This window comes from Entelurus aequoreus, linkage group LG20, assembly GCF_033978785.1.
Source record: "Entelurus aequoreus isolate RoL-2023_Sb linkage group LG20, RoL_Eaeq_v1.1, whole genome shotgun sequence".
NCBI lineage: Eukaryota > Metazoa > Chordata > Actinopteri > Syngnathiformes > Syngnathidae > Entelurus > Entelurus aequoreus.
Window position 1 is genome coordinate 28,398,545 of NC_084750.1, and position 18,545 is coordinate 28,417,089.

At 40.2% G+C, this 18,545-nt stretch overlaps 1 protein-coding gene across 6 annotated transcripts in view; it reads right to left on the bottom strand.

The window, feature by feature from the left end:
• The window catches only part of atp8b2 (ATPase phospholipid transporting 8B2), a 117,936-nt gene that overhangs the window by 42,575 nt on the left and 56,816 nt on the right, over positions 1 to 18,545 (bottom strand). For 5 of the 6 annotated variants that reach the window (XR_009822184.1, XM_062029897.1, XM_062029898.1 and 2 more), the window contains 10 exons: positions 18,337 to 18,457; positions 17,003 to 17,090; positions 15,457 to 15,491; positions 12,978 to 13,137; positions 12,715 to 12,903; positions 6,567 to 6,682; positions 6,280 to 6,429; positions 4,076 to 4,187; positions 3,903 to 4,008; positions 1,182 to 1,371 (listed from right to left, as the gene is read on the bottom strand). Coding sequence is in view for 5 of the 6 variants with exons in the window: in XM_062029897.1 (XP_061885881.1) it covers positions 1,182 to 1,371; positions 3,903 to 4,008; positions 4,076 to 4,187; positions 6,280 to 6,429; positions 6,567 to 6,682; positions 12,715 to 12,903; positions 12,978 to 13,137; positions 15,457 to 15,491; positions 17,003 to 17,090; positions 18,337 to 18,457 (1,267 nt within the window). In the remaining variant the exon portion in view is untranslated. The remainder of the gene's footprint in view (positions 1 to 1,181; positions 1,372 to 3,902; positions 4,009 to 4,075; positions 4,188 to 6,279; positions 6,430 to 6,566; positions 6,683 to 12,714; positions 12,904 to 12,977; positions 13,138 to 15,456; positions 15,492 to 17,002; positions 17,091 to 18,336; positions 18,458 to 18,545) is intronic. The other variant, XM_062029899.1, reaches the window with a different exon arrangement.

Genomic DNA, 18,545 nt, shown 5'->3' on the forward strand with positions numbered 1-18,545 from the left:
CTTCGCTGAAAGTGTGAGTAAGACGCTTGATAACTAACTTTTAAGTGCAGCTTTCAGCGAAGAATTTATTTACTCTTAAGTCAACTCTTAGCAGACTTCTTAGGAGTAATTCTAAGAAGCTTGATAAGTACGGCCCCTGGTTTCCAATCGCATAATCCAAGTGTGACTTTTCAAAACCCCAACACGATCGGATTAAGGTGTTTACATGGGTTGTAGGAGTTTTTTTTTACATCCAAACTATTTGAGAAATCGGACTAATTTAGTGCATGGACACATACTGAGTGTTACTGTTCAAACTGTGTGTAATCTACTGTAGCCAAAAATATTATATATATACTTACAGTACTAAATAAACCTTCTGCCTTGTTTTTAATGAATATTCAGGCCTACTACACTTCTGTATTTTAATGTTGGTCAATATGGGGGTACTTGGAGAGCCAAGTGTTTTCTGAGGTGGGACTTGGTGAAAAAAGTTTCAGAACCATCCATCCATCCATTTTCTACCGCTTGTCCCTTTTTGGGGGTGCTGGAGCCTATCTCGGCTACATTCGGGCGGTAGGCGGGGTACATCCTGGACAAGTCGCCACCTCATCGCAGGTTTCAGAACAAACGGTACAGAAGATGTTTGACTAGTTATTCGACAGCAAGTCCTTAAAAATAGCAGAGCGCTCTTGTTGTATCAAAAGGGTAATTTTTCCCCCCGAATTTAGTAACGTTAACAGAAAAAAAAATAGACACACATTTAAAAGTCCACTGCAGGGGATGCTGGTTCTCAGGAATAAACAAAGTAAGAATAACACTGAAGTGAGAAATCTGACCCCCTGGTCCTTAGCTTTCTGTATATGTGTCCCCCCAAAAATGTGTTATTTGAATAACTCTGCCGTATTGTATGCTATGGAATGGTATCATATTGTATCATGTTGTGTGTGTATAATGTTGTACCGTTATGGGATTGTATTAAGTGCTATCATGCCATATGGTATTGTGCAGTATTGTATGGTATTGTGTCGTATTAAATGGTACAGTATGATATTAGTTAATAAGACACAATGTATGGTATCATGCAGTATGTTATAGCATCATGTCATATTGTATTATTCATCGTATTGCTCTGCATTATCAGTATTTGTTATGTGTACATAATGTATTTATTGTTGCGGCCAGGGAGTTTATGTTCATACCAAGCTGTGGCCGTTGACTACGAGAGCAAACTCCCCAGAGATGTTGTCCATGAGGTCGGAGGTTGCAGGCGGCTGCAGATCTTTCCCTCCTGTTGCACCCTCGAAGCAGGCGTCTCCACATTCCTCAACTCCCTCGTCTCGTCTACCATCTTTGTTTTGCGAAAACTCAATCATCCTTTCCCTGGCCCTCCTGGAGAGGAATGAACCAACACTTGTCAGACATACAGTGGTGGTCAAAAGTTTACATACACATGTAAAGAACATAATGTCATGGCTGTCTTGAGTTTCCAATCATTTCTACAACTCTTATTTTTTTGTGATAGAGTGATTGGAGCACATACTTGTTGGTCACAAAAAGCATTCATGAAGTTTGGTTCTTTTATGAATTTATTATGGGTCTACTGAAAATGTGACCAAATCTGCCGGGTTAAAAGTATACATACAGCAATGTTAATATTTGGTTACATGTCCCTGGGCAAGTTTCACTGCAATAAGGCACGTTTGGTAGCCATCCACAAGTTTCTGGCAAGCTTCTGGTTGAATTTTTGACCACTCCTCTTGACAAAATTGGTGCAGTTCAGCTAAATGTGTTGGTTTTCTGACATGGACTGGTTTCTTCAGCATTGTCCACACGTTTAAGTCAGGACTTTGGGAAGGCCATTCTAAAACCTTCATTCTAGGTCAGTGGTTCTTAACCTGGGTTCGTTCGAACTCTAGGGGTTCAGTGAGTCGGGCTCAGGGGTTCGGCGAAAGTCAAGACACACCCGACTCATCGTGTAAATAAAAACTTCTCCCTATCGGCGTATTACGGATACGGCAACAGCAGAAGTCACACTGATTTGCAGGTGTGTAATTTGTTGTGAGTTCATGCACTGTGTTGGTTTTGTTCTTTGAACAAGGTGATGTTCATGCACGGTTCATTTTGTGCACCAGTAATAAAACATGGTAACACTTTAGTATGGGGAACATATTCACAATTAATTAGTTGCTTATCAACCTGCAAATTAGTAACATATTGGCTCTTAACTAGTCATTATTAAGTACTTAATAATGCTTCAAACGGCATGGCCTTATTTTAACCATAACCCTCTAACCCTGGCCCTAACCCTCTACCCTAACCAAATAACTCTAAAGGGACGGCGTGGTGAAGTTGTTAGAGTGGCTGTGCCAGCAATCGGAAGGTTGCTGGTTACTGGGGTTCAATCCCCACCTTCTACCATCCTAGTCACGTCCGTTGTGTCCTTGGGCAAGACACTTCACCCTTGTTCCTGATGGCTGCTGGTTAGCGCCTTGCATGGCAGCTCCCGCCATCAGTGTGTGAATGTGTGTGTGAATGGGTGAATGAGGAAATACTGTCAAAGCGCTTTGAGTACCTTGAAGGTAGAAAAGCACTATACAAGTATACCCATTTATTTATTTATTTAAATTAAGTCTTTGTTACTTAGAATATGTTCCTCTAGTGTCCAAAAACTCTAAATTAAGTCTTTGTTACCTAGAATATGTTCCCCATACTAAAATGTTACCAAAAACATATAACTTTGTCTTGAATTTGAAAAAAAAAAATTTCACTAAAGAAGGGTTCGGTGAATGCGCATATGAAACTGGTGGGGTTCGGTACCTCCAACAAGGTTAAGAACCACTGTTCTAGGTTGATTTAGCCATTCCTTTACCACTTTTGACGTGTGTTTGGGGTCATTGTCCTGTTGGAACACCCAACTGCGCCCAAGACCCAACCTCCGGGCTGATGATTTTAGGTTGTCCTGAAGAATTTGGAGGTAATCCTCCTTTTTCATTGTCCTATTTACTCTCTGTAAAGCACCAGTTCCATTGGCAGCAAAACAGGCCCAGAGCATAATAACTACCACCACCATGCTTGAAGGTACTGTAGGAACGGTGTTCCTGGGATTAAAGGCCTCACCTTTTCTCCTCCAAACAAATATTGCTGGGTATTGTGGCCAAACAGCTCAATTTTTGTTTCATCTGACCACATAACTTTCCTCCAGAAGGTCTTATCTTTGTCCATGTGATGTAGGATGAAACAAAAATGTAGCTGTTTGGCCACAATAAATGATAAATAAATGATAAATGGGTTATACTTGTATAGCGCTTTTCTACCTTCAAGGTACTCAAAGCGCTTTGACAGTATTTCCACATTCACCCATTCACACACACATTCACACACTGATGGCGGGAGCTGCCATGCAAGGCGCTAACCAGCAGCCATCAGGAGCAAGGGTGAAGTGTCTTGCCCAAGGACACAACGGACGTGACTAGGATGGTGGAAGGTGGGGATTGAACCCCAGTTACCAGCAACCCTCCGATTGCTGGCACGGCCACTCTACCAACTTCGCCACGCCGTCCCAATACCCAATACCCAGCAATATGTTTGGAGGAGAAAAGGTGAGGCCTTTAATCCCAGGATCACCATGCCATGCCAACATTAACATTGCTGTATGTATACTTTTGAGCCAGCAGATTTGCTCACATTTTCAGTAGACCCATAATACATTCATAAAAGAACCAAACTTCATGAATGTTTTTTGTGACCAACAAGTATGTGTTCCAATCACTCTATCACAAAAGAAATAAGAGTTGTAGAAATTACTGGAAACTCAAGACTGCCTTGATATTATGTTCTTTACAAGTGTATGTAAACTTTTGACGACGACTGTAGGAGGAAAACCTTGTGTCATTGAATTAAGTCCATCAATCGAGTCTGACCTGAGTTCTTGCTTCACACTCTGGACACTGTGTCCACTGATGATGAACATCTCAGTCATGTCATCCGTCAGCATCTTACACGAGTAGCCGATATTGACTGCCGTCTCTGTGGGAGCCAAAAAAAGAGAAAAACTAAGCGAATCCTGTGAATCCTCACTTGTACTGTGTCTCACCTTGCTTGTCTCCGGTAAGAACCCATGTCTTGATGTTAGCCAGGGAGAGGAGAGCGATGGTCTCTCGGACGCCTTCCTGCAGCTTGTCCTCTATGGCTGTGGCACCCAGCAGCTGGACGCACATACTTTTGTTAACAGTTTGATTGACACTCTGACGAGGGGGTTCAGCAGCAGGCCCCCTGCATTACTTTAACCAGGGGTGTCCAAACGTATTCCACTGAGGGCCACAGCCTGAAAAATCAAAGCATGTGGAGGCCATTTTGATATTTTTCATTTTCAAAACCATTAGGGCTCCCCTCAATTTTGGTGAACGTTAAAAGGTCCCGGGGACCCAAAAGGGCCGCGGTGTTAGGATTAAGTCATATATTAATATTGTTTTTTTACTTTCAACACTTTATACATAAAGTGTTGAATTACCACAACGGAGACCCCGGACTGTTGAACAACTTAAGCTGTACATCAAGCAAGAATGGTAAAGAATTTCACCTGAAAAGCTGCAAAAATTGGTCTCCTCAGTTCCCAAACGTTTACTGAGTGTTGTTAAAAGAAAAGGCCATGTAACACAGTGGTAAAAATGCCCCTGTGCCAACTTTTTTGCAATGTGTTGCTGCCATTAAATTCTAAGTTAATGATTATTTGCAAAAATTAAGTTTCTCAGTTGGAACATTAAGTATCTTGTTTTTGCAGTCTATTCAATTGAATATAAGTTGAAAAGGATTTGCAAATCATTGTGTTCTGTCTTTATATTTACGATTTACACAACGTGCCAACTTCACTGGTTTTGGGTTCTGTAATTGGAGCTTCAGCTACAGTCGGTCTGGATTAATTCTGTCTCATTCCTGTGAGAATCCTGCGTGTGACTGAAGCAATAAGGAGTCGGGGTTGGTTAATTTATCCAGGACTACCTGCAGTGTGCTCAAACAACCACCAGGTAGCATCAGTGAAAAGATAATATTGTATAATCTCTTCCTCGTTTGGACTTTAGTTTGGTAGTGCATTCTTCAAACATTCTTCACTCACGCTTTAAGTTATTAATGAGGCAAAAACTAAAGGTCAGCAATTCATAACAACATTGCTTTTGATGTATTATTTTTTTTTTGAGCAACGACAGTTAAAAAAAAAAAATCGACTCAAGATTAGAGATGTCCGATAATATCGGACTGCCGATATTATTGGCCGATAAATGCTTTAAAATGTAATATCGGAAATTATCGGTATCAGTTTCAAAATTATCGGTATCGGTTTCAAAAATTAAAATGTATGACTTTTAAAAACGCCGCTGTGTACACGGACGTAGGGAGAAGTACAGAGCGCCAAAAACCTTAAAGGCACTGCCTTTGCGTGCCGGCCCAGTCACATAATATCTACGGCTTTTCACACACAAGAGTGAATGCAACGCATACCTGGTCAACAGCCATACAAGTCACACTGAGGGTGACCGTCCAAACAACTTTAACACTGTTACAAATATGCGCCACACTGTGAACCCACACCAAACAAGAATGACAAACACATTTTGGGAGAACATCCGCCTTGTAACATAACATAAACACAACAGAACAATTACCCAGAACCCCCTTGCAGCACTAACTCTTCCGGTACGCTACAATATAAAGGCACCCCCCCCCCCCCCCCCACCTCAACCCCGCCCACCTCAACCTCCTCCTGGTCTCTCAGGGAGAGCATGTCCCAAATTCCAAGCTGCTGTTTTGAGGCATGTTAAAAAAATAATGCACTTTGTGACTTCAATAATAAATATGGCAGTGCCATGTTGGCATTTTTTTTCCATAACTTGAGTTGATTTATTTTGTAAAACCTTGTTACATTGTTTAATGCATCCAGCGGGGCATCACAACAAAATTAGGCATAATAATGTGTTAATTCCACGACTGTATATATCGGTATCGGTTGATATCGGAATCGGTAATTAAGAATTGGACAATATCGGAATATCAGGTATCGGCAAAAAAGCCATTATCGGACATCTCTACTCAAGATCTCAGGGATCCAAAAGTGGTTAAAAATAAGTCATATACTTATACTTACGACGCTTACATTTTTATAATAGCTTCAGATCAGATTTTTCTATAATAGTATTATTTTAATGTTACCCCGGCCATTAAAAAGTTAACTGCGGACCGCGAATGACCCCCTGGTCGCACTTTGAACATCCCTGCTTTACACACCTAAGGCGTCAGACTGACCATCATGTTTTGCTCTATCTGCTCATAGACCACAGACAGCAGGTCTTCTTTCTCAGCACAGTCATGGTTCTCGGACCACGTCTCCCATTCCTCCTCAGACAGGTCCCGGTAGGCCAGAGTCAATGTCCGCAGGCCCTCTGTCGCGTACTCCTGGAGCCCCCCCCCCCCCAAAAAAAGACAAAAGTCAGAACACCCTGGCATGAAAATGTGCTCAGTGTGACACTAGGTGGCAGCACAGCTTCATGAATGAGGGCAGAGCAGGTCGATTGACCCTTTGCTTGACTCACATGGAGGTGGTCTGAGGTGACCCTGATCAGTTCTTGGTTACAGGGGTGGAGCCTCTCGAATAACACCGTGTCAGCACCTTTGCAGTACAAACGGATCCTGCCCTCCGGGTTACGTACTGAAAATAAGGACATGATGAGAAGTATCAACAACGATAAATGCCCTGTCTTGTCTTTGATTCGGCAAATCTTTGCATGTGCCTGACCTTGTTCTGTTAATTGGACTTCAGGAAGAATAACATGATAATTTTCTCATTTTCTGACCGATAAATGAATATCATCTGACCTCATTTGACTTTACCTTGATCGCCCTCTCATCTCAACATATTTCTGTTATCTTACTTCATTTTATATCATCTTGTTTTGCATCACCAAAACTCCCATCCCTCATTTTCTCATCTTACTTTGTGACCTCACTGCATCTCATCACCTGTCCCTTGACCATGTCAACACCAGTTCATGATACTTGACCATATCACGTGTCATTTCATCTCACTTCACCTTATCTCATCTTACCTTATCTTATCTAACTTTAGATCATATCAAGTAATCTCATGTCATCTGATCCATTTCATTGCAGCAAAGTATTTTTCCCAGATCTTCTTGAACATCATCTCATTTCATCTCTTATCATTACATCACCTAATCACATCTAATTTCATCTTAATCCACGTTATCTCATCTCACTTCACCATATCTAACCCCGCCTGCTTCAATTTATCATTTTACTTTATACGATCTGATCTCATCTTCTAATTAGTTTGTCTCAACTAATCCCTTAATCTAATGTTACTTCACTTTATCTTCACTTCACTTGATATTTATCTTATTTAACTTCATCTCCTTTCAAATGATCTCTTCCCGTCTGATTGTACTTTAGAGGAGTTATTTAATCTCATCTATTACGAGACCTAATCTCAACCAATTTTATTTCACCCGATTTTATCATATCTCTTATCATCGTACTTAAACATCATATTGTTTGATCTCATACTCTTACTTCACCTTTTAACATCTCATCGCATCTCAATTCTTCTCATCTCTCCCGTTTTCACTCAACATTAGGCCTGGGCGATATTACCGTATTTTCCGGAACATAGGGCGCACCGGATTATAAAGTGCACTGCCGATGAATGGTCTATTGTCGATGTTTTTTCATAAATAGGGCGCCAAAAAGGAGTCACATTACTATACATTTTTTTCTAAACTGAAAACACTTCCTTGTGGTCTACATAACATGTACCGTATTTTCCGCACCATAAGGCGCCCCGTGTTATTAGCCGCACCTTCAATGAACGGCATATTTCAAAACTTTGTTTACCCATTAGCCGCACCGGGGCTATTAGCCGCACCTACGCTGCGCTAAAGGGAATGTCAAAAAAACAGTCAGATGGAGGTCAGTCAAACTTTAATATATTAAAAACCAGCGTTCTGACAACTCTGTTCACTCCCAAAATGTAATGTGAAATCAAGTAACGTGCAAATGTGCAATCACAAAAATAGTAACACTCAAAATAGTACAGTGCAGAGCAATAGCAACATCAATAACTCAACGTTGCTCGAACGATAATGTCACACAACACACAAAATAAACATTTCAAGCTCACTTTCTGAAGTTATTCTTCATCCATAAATCCCTCGAATTCTTCTTCTTCGGTGTCTGAATTAAAAAGTTTGGCGAACACGGCATCCAAAATGGCTGGCTCCGTCTCGTCAAAGTCATCAGAGTCAGTGTCGCTGTTGTTGTCCAGCAGTTCCGTGATTCCTGCCTTCCGGAACGCTCGGACCACAGTTGAGACCGATATATCCGCCCAGGCATTTACAATCCACTGGCAGATGTTGGCGTATGTTGTCCGGCGCTGTCTCCCTGTTTTAGTGAAGGTGTGCTCGCCTTTGGTCATCCATCGTTCCCACGCCGTTCGCAGTCGAGCTTTAAATGCCCTGTTTACACCAGTATCCAGTGGTTGGAGTTCTTTGGTTAATCCACCCGGAATGACGGCGAGTGTTGAATTAGTGTGTTTCACTTGTTTTTTTACACCATCAGTTATGTGGGCACGCATGGAGTCGTAAATCAACAAGGATGGAGCTGTGTGAAAAAAGCCACCCGGTCTCTTCACATACACTTCTTTCAACCACTCGCTCATCTTTTCCTCATCCATCCATCCCTTCGAGTTAGCCTTTATGATAATGCCGGCTGGAAAGTTCTCTTTTGGCAATGTCTTCCTTTTGAAAATGACCATGGGTGGAAGTTTCTGTCCATTAGCATGACAAGCTAGGACCACTGTGAAAGACGACTTCTCATGCCCTGTGGTGCGAATATTTACCATACGTGCTCCTGTTTTATCCACGGTGCGGTTCACAGGAATATCAAAAGTGAGGGGAACCTCGTCCATGTTGATGATGTGCTCTGGCCGGATCTTTTTTTCAGCTATCTTGTTTTTACAATACGTGCGAAAAGTAGCCAGCTTTTCTTGAAAGTCTTTTGGTAGTTGCTGTGAAATAGTAGTCCGTGTGCGGATGGAGAGATTGCGTCTTTTCATGAACCGAAAACACCAAGAAGCACCACCTTTAAAATCATCCAAGTGAAGTTCGCTTGCTAGCGCTGTTGCCTTCATTCGAATAGTGATGGTACTAACACTTCTGCTTGCTGCTCTCTGCTCAACAACCCACTGTTCGAGTCTGTCCTCCAACTGTAGCCATCTTGCTTTGTTCCCTCGGAAACTCAGTTTTGTCTTCTGTACTTGGCGCAGGTCATCTTGTTGCTTCCTCCACCTACGCACCATCGATTCATTTATGTTCAGTTCTCTCGCTGCTGCTCTATTTCCGTGTTCTTCTGCGTGACTGATCGCCTTGAGTTTAAACTCTGCGTTGTACGCGTGTCTCTTTGTAGGAGCCATTTTGTGGTCGTCTTTACAGTAACACACAAAAGAAATGAATCGTATTTTTTGCGCGCTTCCTTTTCTACGGGGGCGGATGCTCACCTTGGAGGTGGCTTACAGTAGAAGAAGAAGCGCTTCCGCCTCTATGGGGGCGGTTGCTTATCGTAGAAGAAGAAGCGCTTCCTCTTCTACGGGGAAAAAGATGGCGGCTGTTTACCGTAGTTGCGAGACCTAAACTTTATGAAAACGAATATTAATCCGTACAAAAGCCGCACCGGGTTATTAGCCGCACTGTCAGCTTTTGAGAAAAAGTGTGGTTTTTAGGTGCGGCTTATGGTGCGGAAAATACGGTAATGGTGGTTCTTTCGTCAAAATGTTGCATAGATTATGTTTTACAGATCATCTTCAAGCCGCTTTCTGACAGTCGCTTCCGGATGCGCCGTTTTGTTGGCGGTCTTATTACGTGGCTCACCTTCGACAGCGTCTTCACACCGTCATCTTTGTTGTAGCGGTGTAGCGTGCAAGGTCGGGAGTGGAAGAAGTGTCAAAAGATGGAGCTAACTGTTTTAATGACATTCAGACTTTACTTAAATCAATAACGGAGCAGCATCTCCTCATCCGTGGCTCACTAGTGAAACAACAACAAGAATCGTCTGACCGGAACTCTCTAATAACTAAAGTTCCTTGGGTGAATAATGTAAACTCACTACACCGGTATGTTTTAGCGCTTTCATGGCGAGTTTACTGACAGATACAAGTAAGAACTTTACACTACTTTATATACTTTATGCAGATCCCAAATACAGATCAGCATGTACCAGAAGGTAAGAAAAGTTGTTTTTGCATAATTTGCAAAACAAAACGCCAGATAATATGTCTTACCATATACACACACCATAATAATACTTGTATGTTTAATGCACCGACAATCCATCAAGCAGTGCGGCTTCATAGCTTACCAAAGTCGTACTAAAACATGTTGGTAAATTTTGGAGCGCCGTGTGTAATGTTCTATATTTTCAATGGAACATATAAAATGTTGGTGTTGTTTACTTGAGTCATATTGCCATCATAGTGCAGTCGACACATATCTCTTAAGTTTGACTGCCATCTACTGGTCACACTTATCATTACACCATGTACCAAATACAATTGCTTCAAGGTCGGTAAGCAAAACCAGAATAATTCTGTACATTAGGCGCACCGGGTTATTAGGCGTACTGTTGAGTTTTGAGGGAAAAAAAGGATTTTAAGTTTGCTTTATAGTCCGGAAAATACAATACCTAAAAAAACAATATCCGATTTTTCCACAAAAATAATTATTTACGATTTTTTCGATTGTTCCCTACTTTTTAAAGAAACCAATAGATACAAATGACAGAGATAATTAAAAACAAGTTTTCACTTTTATTTGATCAAAAACCAGTAGTTTGAAATGGCACTGCATACACTGTCTCTTACTCTTAGCGAAATTATTTATTTTAGAAAGTGGGTTCTTTTTAAAACAGATTTAAATTAGGCTAATTTTTAGAAAACTAAACAGATGAAATCTAGTTATTGTAGAGCAGGGGTGTCAAACTCATTTTAGCTCAGGGGCCGCATAGAGGAAAATCTGTGCACACGCGGGTCGGACTATTAGAATCATGGCATTAAAACTAAAAAATAAGGACAACCTCAGATTGTTTTCTTTGTCTTACTTTGGCCAAAAATATTACAATAAAAATATAGAAAAAAATACCGGCAGCGGTAAAGTTTAGATCCATGAAGGAAAGAAGAAAGTAAATGAATGTTTATAACTGAATACATTTACATATGCATAAAAATTGGTTTTCTTGTGTATTATTCTTTTTAACACAATATAGAATGTGAGATATAACAGGATCATGCCTACATTTATCATTTGTTTTCAAAACGGTTAAAAAAAAGTGGGACCCCATTTTTATGACTTGATGGGGGCCCAGGGACCCCATTTTGAAAATTCCTAGTGCCAACACTGATGGAGTATTGGTGCGTGCAAAACAGCAGCAGGCGGCTGTGGTCTGCGGGCCGGTTTTAATACTAATCAAATATCATCCCGGGGGCCATAGATCATTCATTTGCGGGCCGGATCTGGCCCGAGGGCCTTGACTTTGTCACCCCTGTTGTAGATAATTACGGCATATTTACTGGATGCTTGTGCTCATTTGTTGATCAATATGCATTGTCCTAATCAAAGTTGTTCAATATAGAGCTTCCAATGGGAGGAAAAATGTCTGTCTTGAATATAATACTTCTGTAAATAAAAATGTAGCATTGAAAGGTCGCTATAGTTTTGTTAGGTGGATAAAAACAGGATTTTCCACTGTTGGGGCACCACATCTTTAGTGACAGTGATCAGAGCGACTACTTTCCACAGTGCTTCTTTCTCATCAAAAGCAACTTTTCTTACCTGCTGATCTGTATTTGGGATCTGCATAAGTCCTGAAATTTTGCGCGTCCGCTTTTGTAGTCCGTAGTCGATAAGTTTCTTCTTTTTCTCTATCTTCTTGTTATGTGACATTCATCCTCCGCTGTTGCCATTTTTAATATAAAGTAGTGTAAAGTTCTTACTTATATCCGTCAGTAAACTCGCCATGAAAGCGCTAAAACATACCGGTGTAGTGAGTTTAAATTATGCACCAAAGTAACTTTAGTTATTAGAGGTTTTTTCACGGGACACATTTCCGGCCTTGTTGTTGTTTCAGGATGAGGAGATGCTGCTCCGTTATTGATTTAAGTAAAGTCTGAATGTCATTAAAACAGTTAGCTCCATCTTTTGACACTTCTTCTACTCCCGTTCTTGCACGCTACACCGCAACAACAAAGATGAAGGGGAGGAGACGCTGTCGAAGGTGAGCCACGTAAATAAGACCGCCCACAAAACGGCGCATCCTTAGGCGACTACCAGAAAGCGGCTTGAAGATGATCTGTAAAACATAATCTAACATTTTGACCAAAGAACCACCATTACATGTTATGTAGACCACAAGGAATTATAAATTTGTATAATATGACTCCTTTAATGCGCCTTATAATCCGGTGCGTCTTTTGTATGAAAATAGACCTGACTAGACCCGCTCATCGGCGATGCGCTTTATGATCCGGTGTGCCCTATGGTCCGGAAAATACGTTAGTTTGTTGTCATTTTAAAAAGGTGTACAATTTGAAGATAAGCACCTTTCTTTGGACAGTAACAACATGTATACACTGTGTGTGTGTGTGTGTTTATGTACATATCAGTCAGGGCAGCACACCTACGACAGACATCCTCTTTCGTATGTTGTTAAAGTCCAGTATGGCCAGCAGGATGTATGTGACGGGTCGCCCCATCTCTGTTGTGGTGATGGTGCCGGGCGTTCGAGAGCGGAATACAAATCCAAAGTTCCGTGCGGCTGTCACTAGAGCGCTCTCGTCTGGAGACTGAGCTTTGTACACCAGATTTCCTGAAGACACGCACATTAGAGCGAGAAGGATTGCTAACGCCACAGGTGGACTTCAGCAACCTACTCATCCTCACCTTCACTCTTCTCCTCACTCATGACTGTGTGGCAGAGGGAGAGCAGGCGGAAAAACTCCTGAGTGTCGGAATCTCCCACTTTCACTGACTCCAGCAGCGTATCGTCGTAGAAACAGAAGTCTGGGTCTGCCAGGGGATTGAAGGGTGTAAAGTCCAGCCTCTGGGAAAGAAGCAAAAGTCAGTACAATACAGTTTTAGGCCGTGCCGGGTTGACAGAGGACTTTTTCCACCACAGGAACTTTCCTATTTAGCCAAGAAAATAAAGTCCACCTTGTGTTTCCACCAAAAACTACCCTGATAGATCTGGTTCATCAGGTACTATTTTTAGTTCCTAGTAGCGAGGTAGGACTTTGGGGAATTCCCAGGAACCTTAGAGCAGCAGGCTGTGCTGTCAAATGCTGATTGGTCGGCGTTTCTAAAACTTTGAATTATAACTTTCAGCCATTAACTTATTGTTTTTATATTTTGTGTATTGATCATACAACATACCTGACATTGGAGAGAAAGAAGAACAAAATTAACTTTCGACTCGCAAGAACTTTTGTTGGCCGTCTGTGTGCTGAAGAACGCTGATTAGTGGAACTATCTTTTAAACTAGTATGTAGTAGTGTTGTCCCGATATCAATATTTTGGTACCGGTACCAAAATTATTTCCATACTTTTCGGTACTTTTCTAACTAAAGGGAACCACAAAAAAATTGCATTATTGGCTTTATTTACACAAAACATCTTAGGGTACTTTAAACATATGTTTCTTATTGCAATTTTTACCTTAAATAAAATAGTGAACATACAAGACAACTTTTATTTTAGTAGTAAGTAAGCAAACAAAGGCTCCTAATTTAGCCTGCTGATATATGCAGTGACATATTGTGTAATTTTCCATTCTATTATTTTGTCAACATTATTAAGGACAAGTGGTAGAACATGAATTATTAATCTACTTGTTCATTTACTGTTAATATCTGCTTACTTTCTCTTTTAACATGTTCTATCTACACTTCTGTTAAAATGTAATAATCACTTATTCTTCTGTTGTTTGGATGCTTTACATTAGTTTTGGATGATACCACAAATTTGGGTGTCAATCCGATGCCAAGTAGTTACAGGATCATACATTGGTCATATTCAAAGTCCTCATGTGTCCAGGGACATATTTCCTGAGTTTATAAACATAATATACATTTAAAAAAACCGAAATAAGATGTGATGCCAAAAAATATTGCCGTAATCATAGTAGTATCGACTAGATACGCTCCTGTACTTGGTGAACTACAGTGTGTAGTGAAGTATGTTTAGCTATTCCTCGTCCTGCAGGGATGATACTTGTAGGAAAATTACTTTATTTGTCGCCATGGAGACGAGGATTAGTGATTTAGAAGTAGCTAAAACACTGCAGACTGTGGTTGGCCTTTAGCCGCTAGCTAGCTAGCCATGTCTTAAAGCACCTCTTCCTGAGGGCGTTTCAGTGTTATAACTTCACCTTTATCGTTAGTTTTTAAGCCAAAATGCGTCCGTTCTCCCTTTTCTGTCTACACACTGTGTCTGCTTGTAAGTACTCCCGGCTTTACTTTTTAGAGGCGGTATAGTACCGAATATGACTCATTAGTATCGCGGTACTATACCAATACCGGTATACCGTACAACCCTAGTATGTAGTTTAATGGCGTTCAATAATTTTTACAAACTTCGTTTCAGTACGCAAAGCTACAAGAAGTGGACGGATTATTTTAAACGCATTTAGGGAGAAATATAAAGTGTTCAGCCAGACTTTGAAGCGTAGTTTGGAGAGAAATGTGAAATGAAGGACGAGTGGAACAAAGGAAAATCACATCAAATTTTCACCATTTACTTTAGACTTAGACTTAGACTAACTTTAATGATCCACAAGGGAAATTGTTCCACACTTTGTTGCATGCTGTAAAAGTAGTCAGTGACACGCCATTTGTGTAGTAGTTCTTCTCAACCAGAGTGAACCAAATGCAAATGCTAACAGGCTGACGCTAAATTGGATGCGTTTATGTTGTCGCCGCGAGATAAACACTGACATTTATTATTTATATATTGTTATTTGCAGCTGAAATGGCCATTAAGGAATTCATCATTTACAGTGGGGAAGACTTTCTGACTGTTGGACACTGTGGACAAAAGTCTAGCTCAATTTTAATGTAAAATTGGTTTCCCTTTTTTTTTCTTTTAAATCCTAAATGTTATTGCTTTGTATTTCATTTATTTACACTTAAGAAATGGAAATATGACCGAATATTTTCCGTTTATTTACATGATACCAGTGTAGAAATATATTTTGGCACTCATCCGTACGTCAGCCTGATTTCTATAAACTACCCTGAACTGTTAAATGTGGTGAAAACACAAAGCACACAGGTCTACAGGAACCTATAGTTCCTGGAACGAGGAACTTAGAGTTCCTGAACTTTTGGTGGAAAAAGGCAGATTAGTTTTTATCGTGGCTACTGACCTTTGGCTTAGGTCCCAGTGAGCCTGTCACCTCACCTAAAAGTGACACAAATGCAACAGATTGCACTGTACTGTACATTACATTGCATTGTATTACAGTATTAGGGCTGCACAAAAAACCTCTTGATCGTGACTTGTAATTTCTGAATGACAACACGTTATTTTATTTTACTTAATAAGCTTGCTCAGCAAACACTGACATTTTACTTAAGGACTCCTGTGAAGATCCGTAGCCCGGATCATGTTTTGTTTGGATTTAGGATTCCCTTGTTTCTGTTTCAGCACCCCTTTTTGTGTTCCTCGTTGCCATGGGTGCTGATTATGCTCACTTGCCTCTGGTTAGTGGTCGGGACACTCACTTCCTCCCGGTCACTAATCAGAGAGCTATTTATTCCTGCCTCTCGCCACACACTGTCTGGCTGTTTTTTTTTGCTTCACGCAACACGTTATGTTGATTTCTTGCTACTTGTTCCAGGGCTAGTTTTTCTATAGCTTCCCGTTCCTAGTTTTTGTATTCTTGCCTGAGTTATGACAATAAACCCTTTTCTTACCTGCACGCCGCTTCCTGACGTCCATCTGTATCTTGGTAAAACAAACAGCGCATACCCATGCGACCCGACCGTAACAGAAAACAGCCAGCAAGTAATTTTCCCGCAGCGGACATGGACGAACTAGACAAAGAGACTTTGATGGTGCTGAGGAAGTGGAGACACTCCGCTAATCTCCCTGTCTGGAATCCGTCCCTTAAGGGGGGGGGGGGGGGGGGGGGGGTACTGTGATGATCCGTAGCCCGGATCATGTTTTGTTTAGATTTATGATTCCCTTGTTTCTGTTTAAGCCCCCCTGTTTGTGTTTTATTTGATGGCCCTGTTTTCAGTCATTGCATTATTTCCAATCAAGAAAGTTCCCATCAACTGTCTTTCTGAGACTTCTAATGAATGGCAGAATGACCAATGGAAGTTTCATTAAAGTAGAACCCAACATTTAGGAGTCTAATAATAATAATAATATTAAACAGTTGGATTCATCCAAAATCAAAGAATGACCCTTAACCCTTGACATTATGTGTTAGTGTGTGTGTGTGAGGGGCCGTTAGGGACGTTATTCAGAATGACCTCTTACATACACTACTGACATGCTCTCACATAAACAACTGAAATGTTTTTCTCTCACACACACTACTGAAACACTCTTATACATACTACTGAAACATGTGAGAGCATTTCAGTAGTGTATATGAGAGCATTTCAGTAGTGTGTATAAGAGTGTTTCAGTAGTGTGTGTGAGAGAAAAACATTTCAGTTGTTTATGTGAGAGCATTTCAGTAGTGCATGTAGGTAATTCTGAATAATGTCCCTAACGGCCCCTCATATGTGTGCCTGTCTATGCGCACATGTGTGAAAAACACGTCCCAGATAAACGCGATCTCAATTCTCAGCAAGAAAATTGTAATTTATGTATTTTGCAGAATCATGCAGCCCTAATGTTTTACAACAAAATATTTGCTGATTTGAGGTAAAGTTAGAGAAAAACATTTGTGGACTTACCATAACTGTGTCCGTTGATGGAGCACTTGTTGAAGGTCATAATGTTCTGAGTGAGCGTGCCAGTCTTGTCGCTAAAAATGTATTCGACCTGAATGAAATAATCAACAATTTACTGTATGAATATAAATATAATTAAATATGCAAATTTGGCCGAATTACAGTAAGCACAATTTCCTTTGAAAAGACGACAATTCTCAGTTTGGCAATATTATCAGAAAGCTGTATATTTGTTTTCTGTTTTGTCTGGTGATATTACTAGTAATACTTTACTGATGTTGATATTCTATTACAACTAGTGTGATTAGTTTTTTCCTGAAAATAAATATTTAATAATCAATTATAAATTGACCTCAATATTTATTTTCATCTAGGTACTTAATTTGTTTGTATATATAAAGTTAAAGTACCAATGATTGTCACACACACACTAGGTGTGGCGAAATTATTCTCTGCGTTTGACGCATCACCCTCGATCACCCCTTGGGAGGTGAGGGGAGCAGTGAGCAGCAGCTGTGGCTGCACCCGGGAATCATTTTTGGTGATTTATCCCCCAATTCCAACCCTTGATGCTGAGTGCCAAGCAGGGAGGTAATGGGTCCCATTTTTATAGTCTTTGGTATGACTCGGCCGGGGTTTGAACTCACAACCTACCGATCTCAGGGCGGACAATATATATATATATATATATATATATATATATATATATATATATATATATATATATATATATATATATATATATATATATATATATATATATATATATCAGTAGTATCAACAATATAGTACAATGTTTTATTGCTGTTAAGATCTTTTTGTTACTCTTTAAAAACTATATAAAATGGCAAATTATTACAAACAGTGCTGGCTAGAATGCAGTATACTATGCAACTACAGTATGATGATATGATATGATAATTGTTAAATAAAAATACCTCTCTGTCAGTGCAGATCTTATCCTTATCGTATCATATCATTATTAATAAAATGGTTGCATTTTTAAATCAGGTTAATCACACTTTTGAATTTGGATTAATCACTTAATGTGTGCTCAAAATAAATTGTGTACATGATTAATGTGAGATTATTTTTGTAAATAATCACATGATTTAACTCTTTATTTTTGACAGCCCTAATTATTATATACAGTATGTTTTTAATGTCGTCATTATTATCTTTGTTAAGGAATCATTTTTGTATTGGACTGTATTAGATTGTGCTGTTATACACGATGTTGCTGCTCTAACTGTTAGTGTGCAAGAAGTTGACAAGCCATTAACTTTCAAGTGTGCGTGTGTGTGCGTGTGTGTCTGTGTGTGTGTAAGGAAGCCCACCTGGCCCAACTCCTCACTCAAAGTGGTGGTCCGGGCCTTTGCTGCTGTGTTGCATTGGGAGCAGAACATTTGCGGGTCCCAGTTAATAAAGAAGCTGTGAGCCAGTCTGATCACCTCCACGCTGGTACAACAGGAACAGGAACATGTCAATAAAGCCATCCGAAACAGAAATTAAAAGAATAATCTTTTGGCCTCAACCATAAGATCCC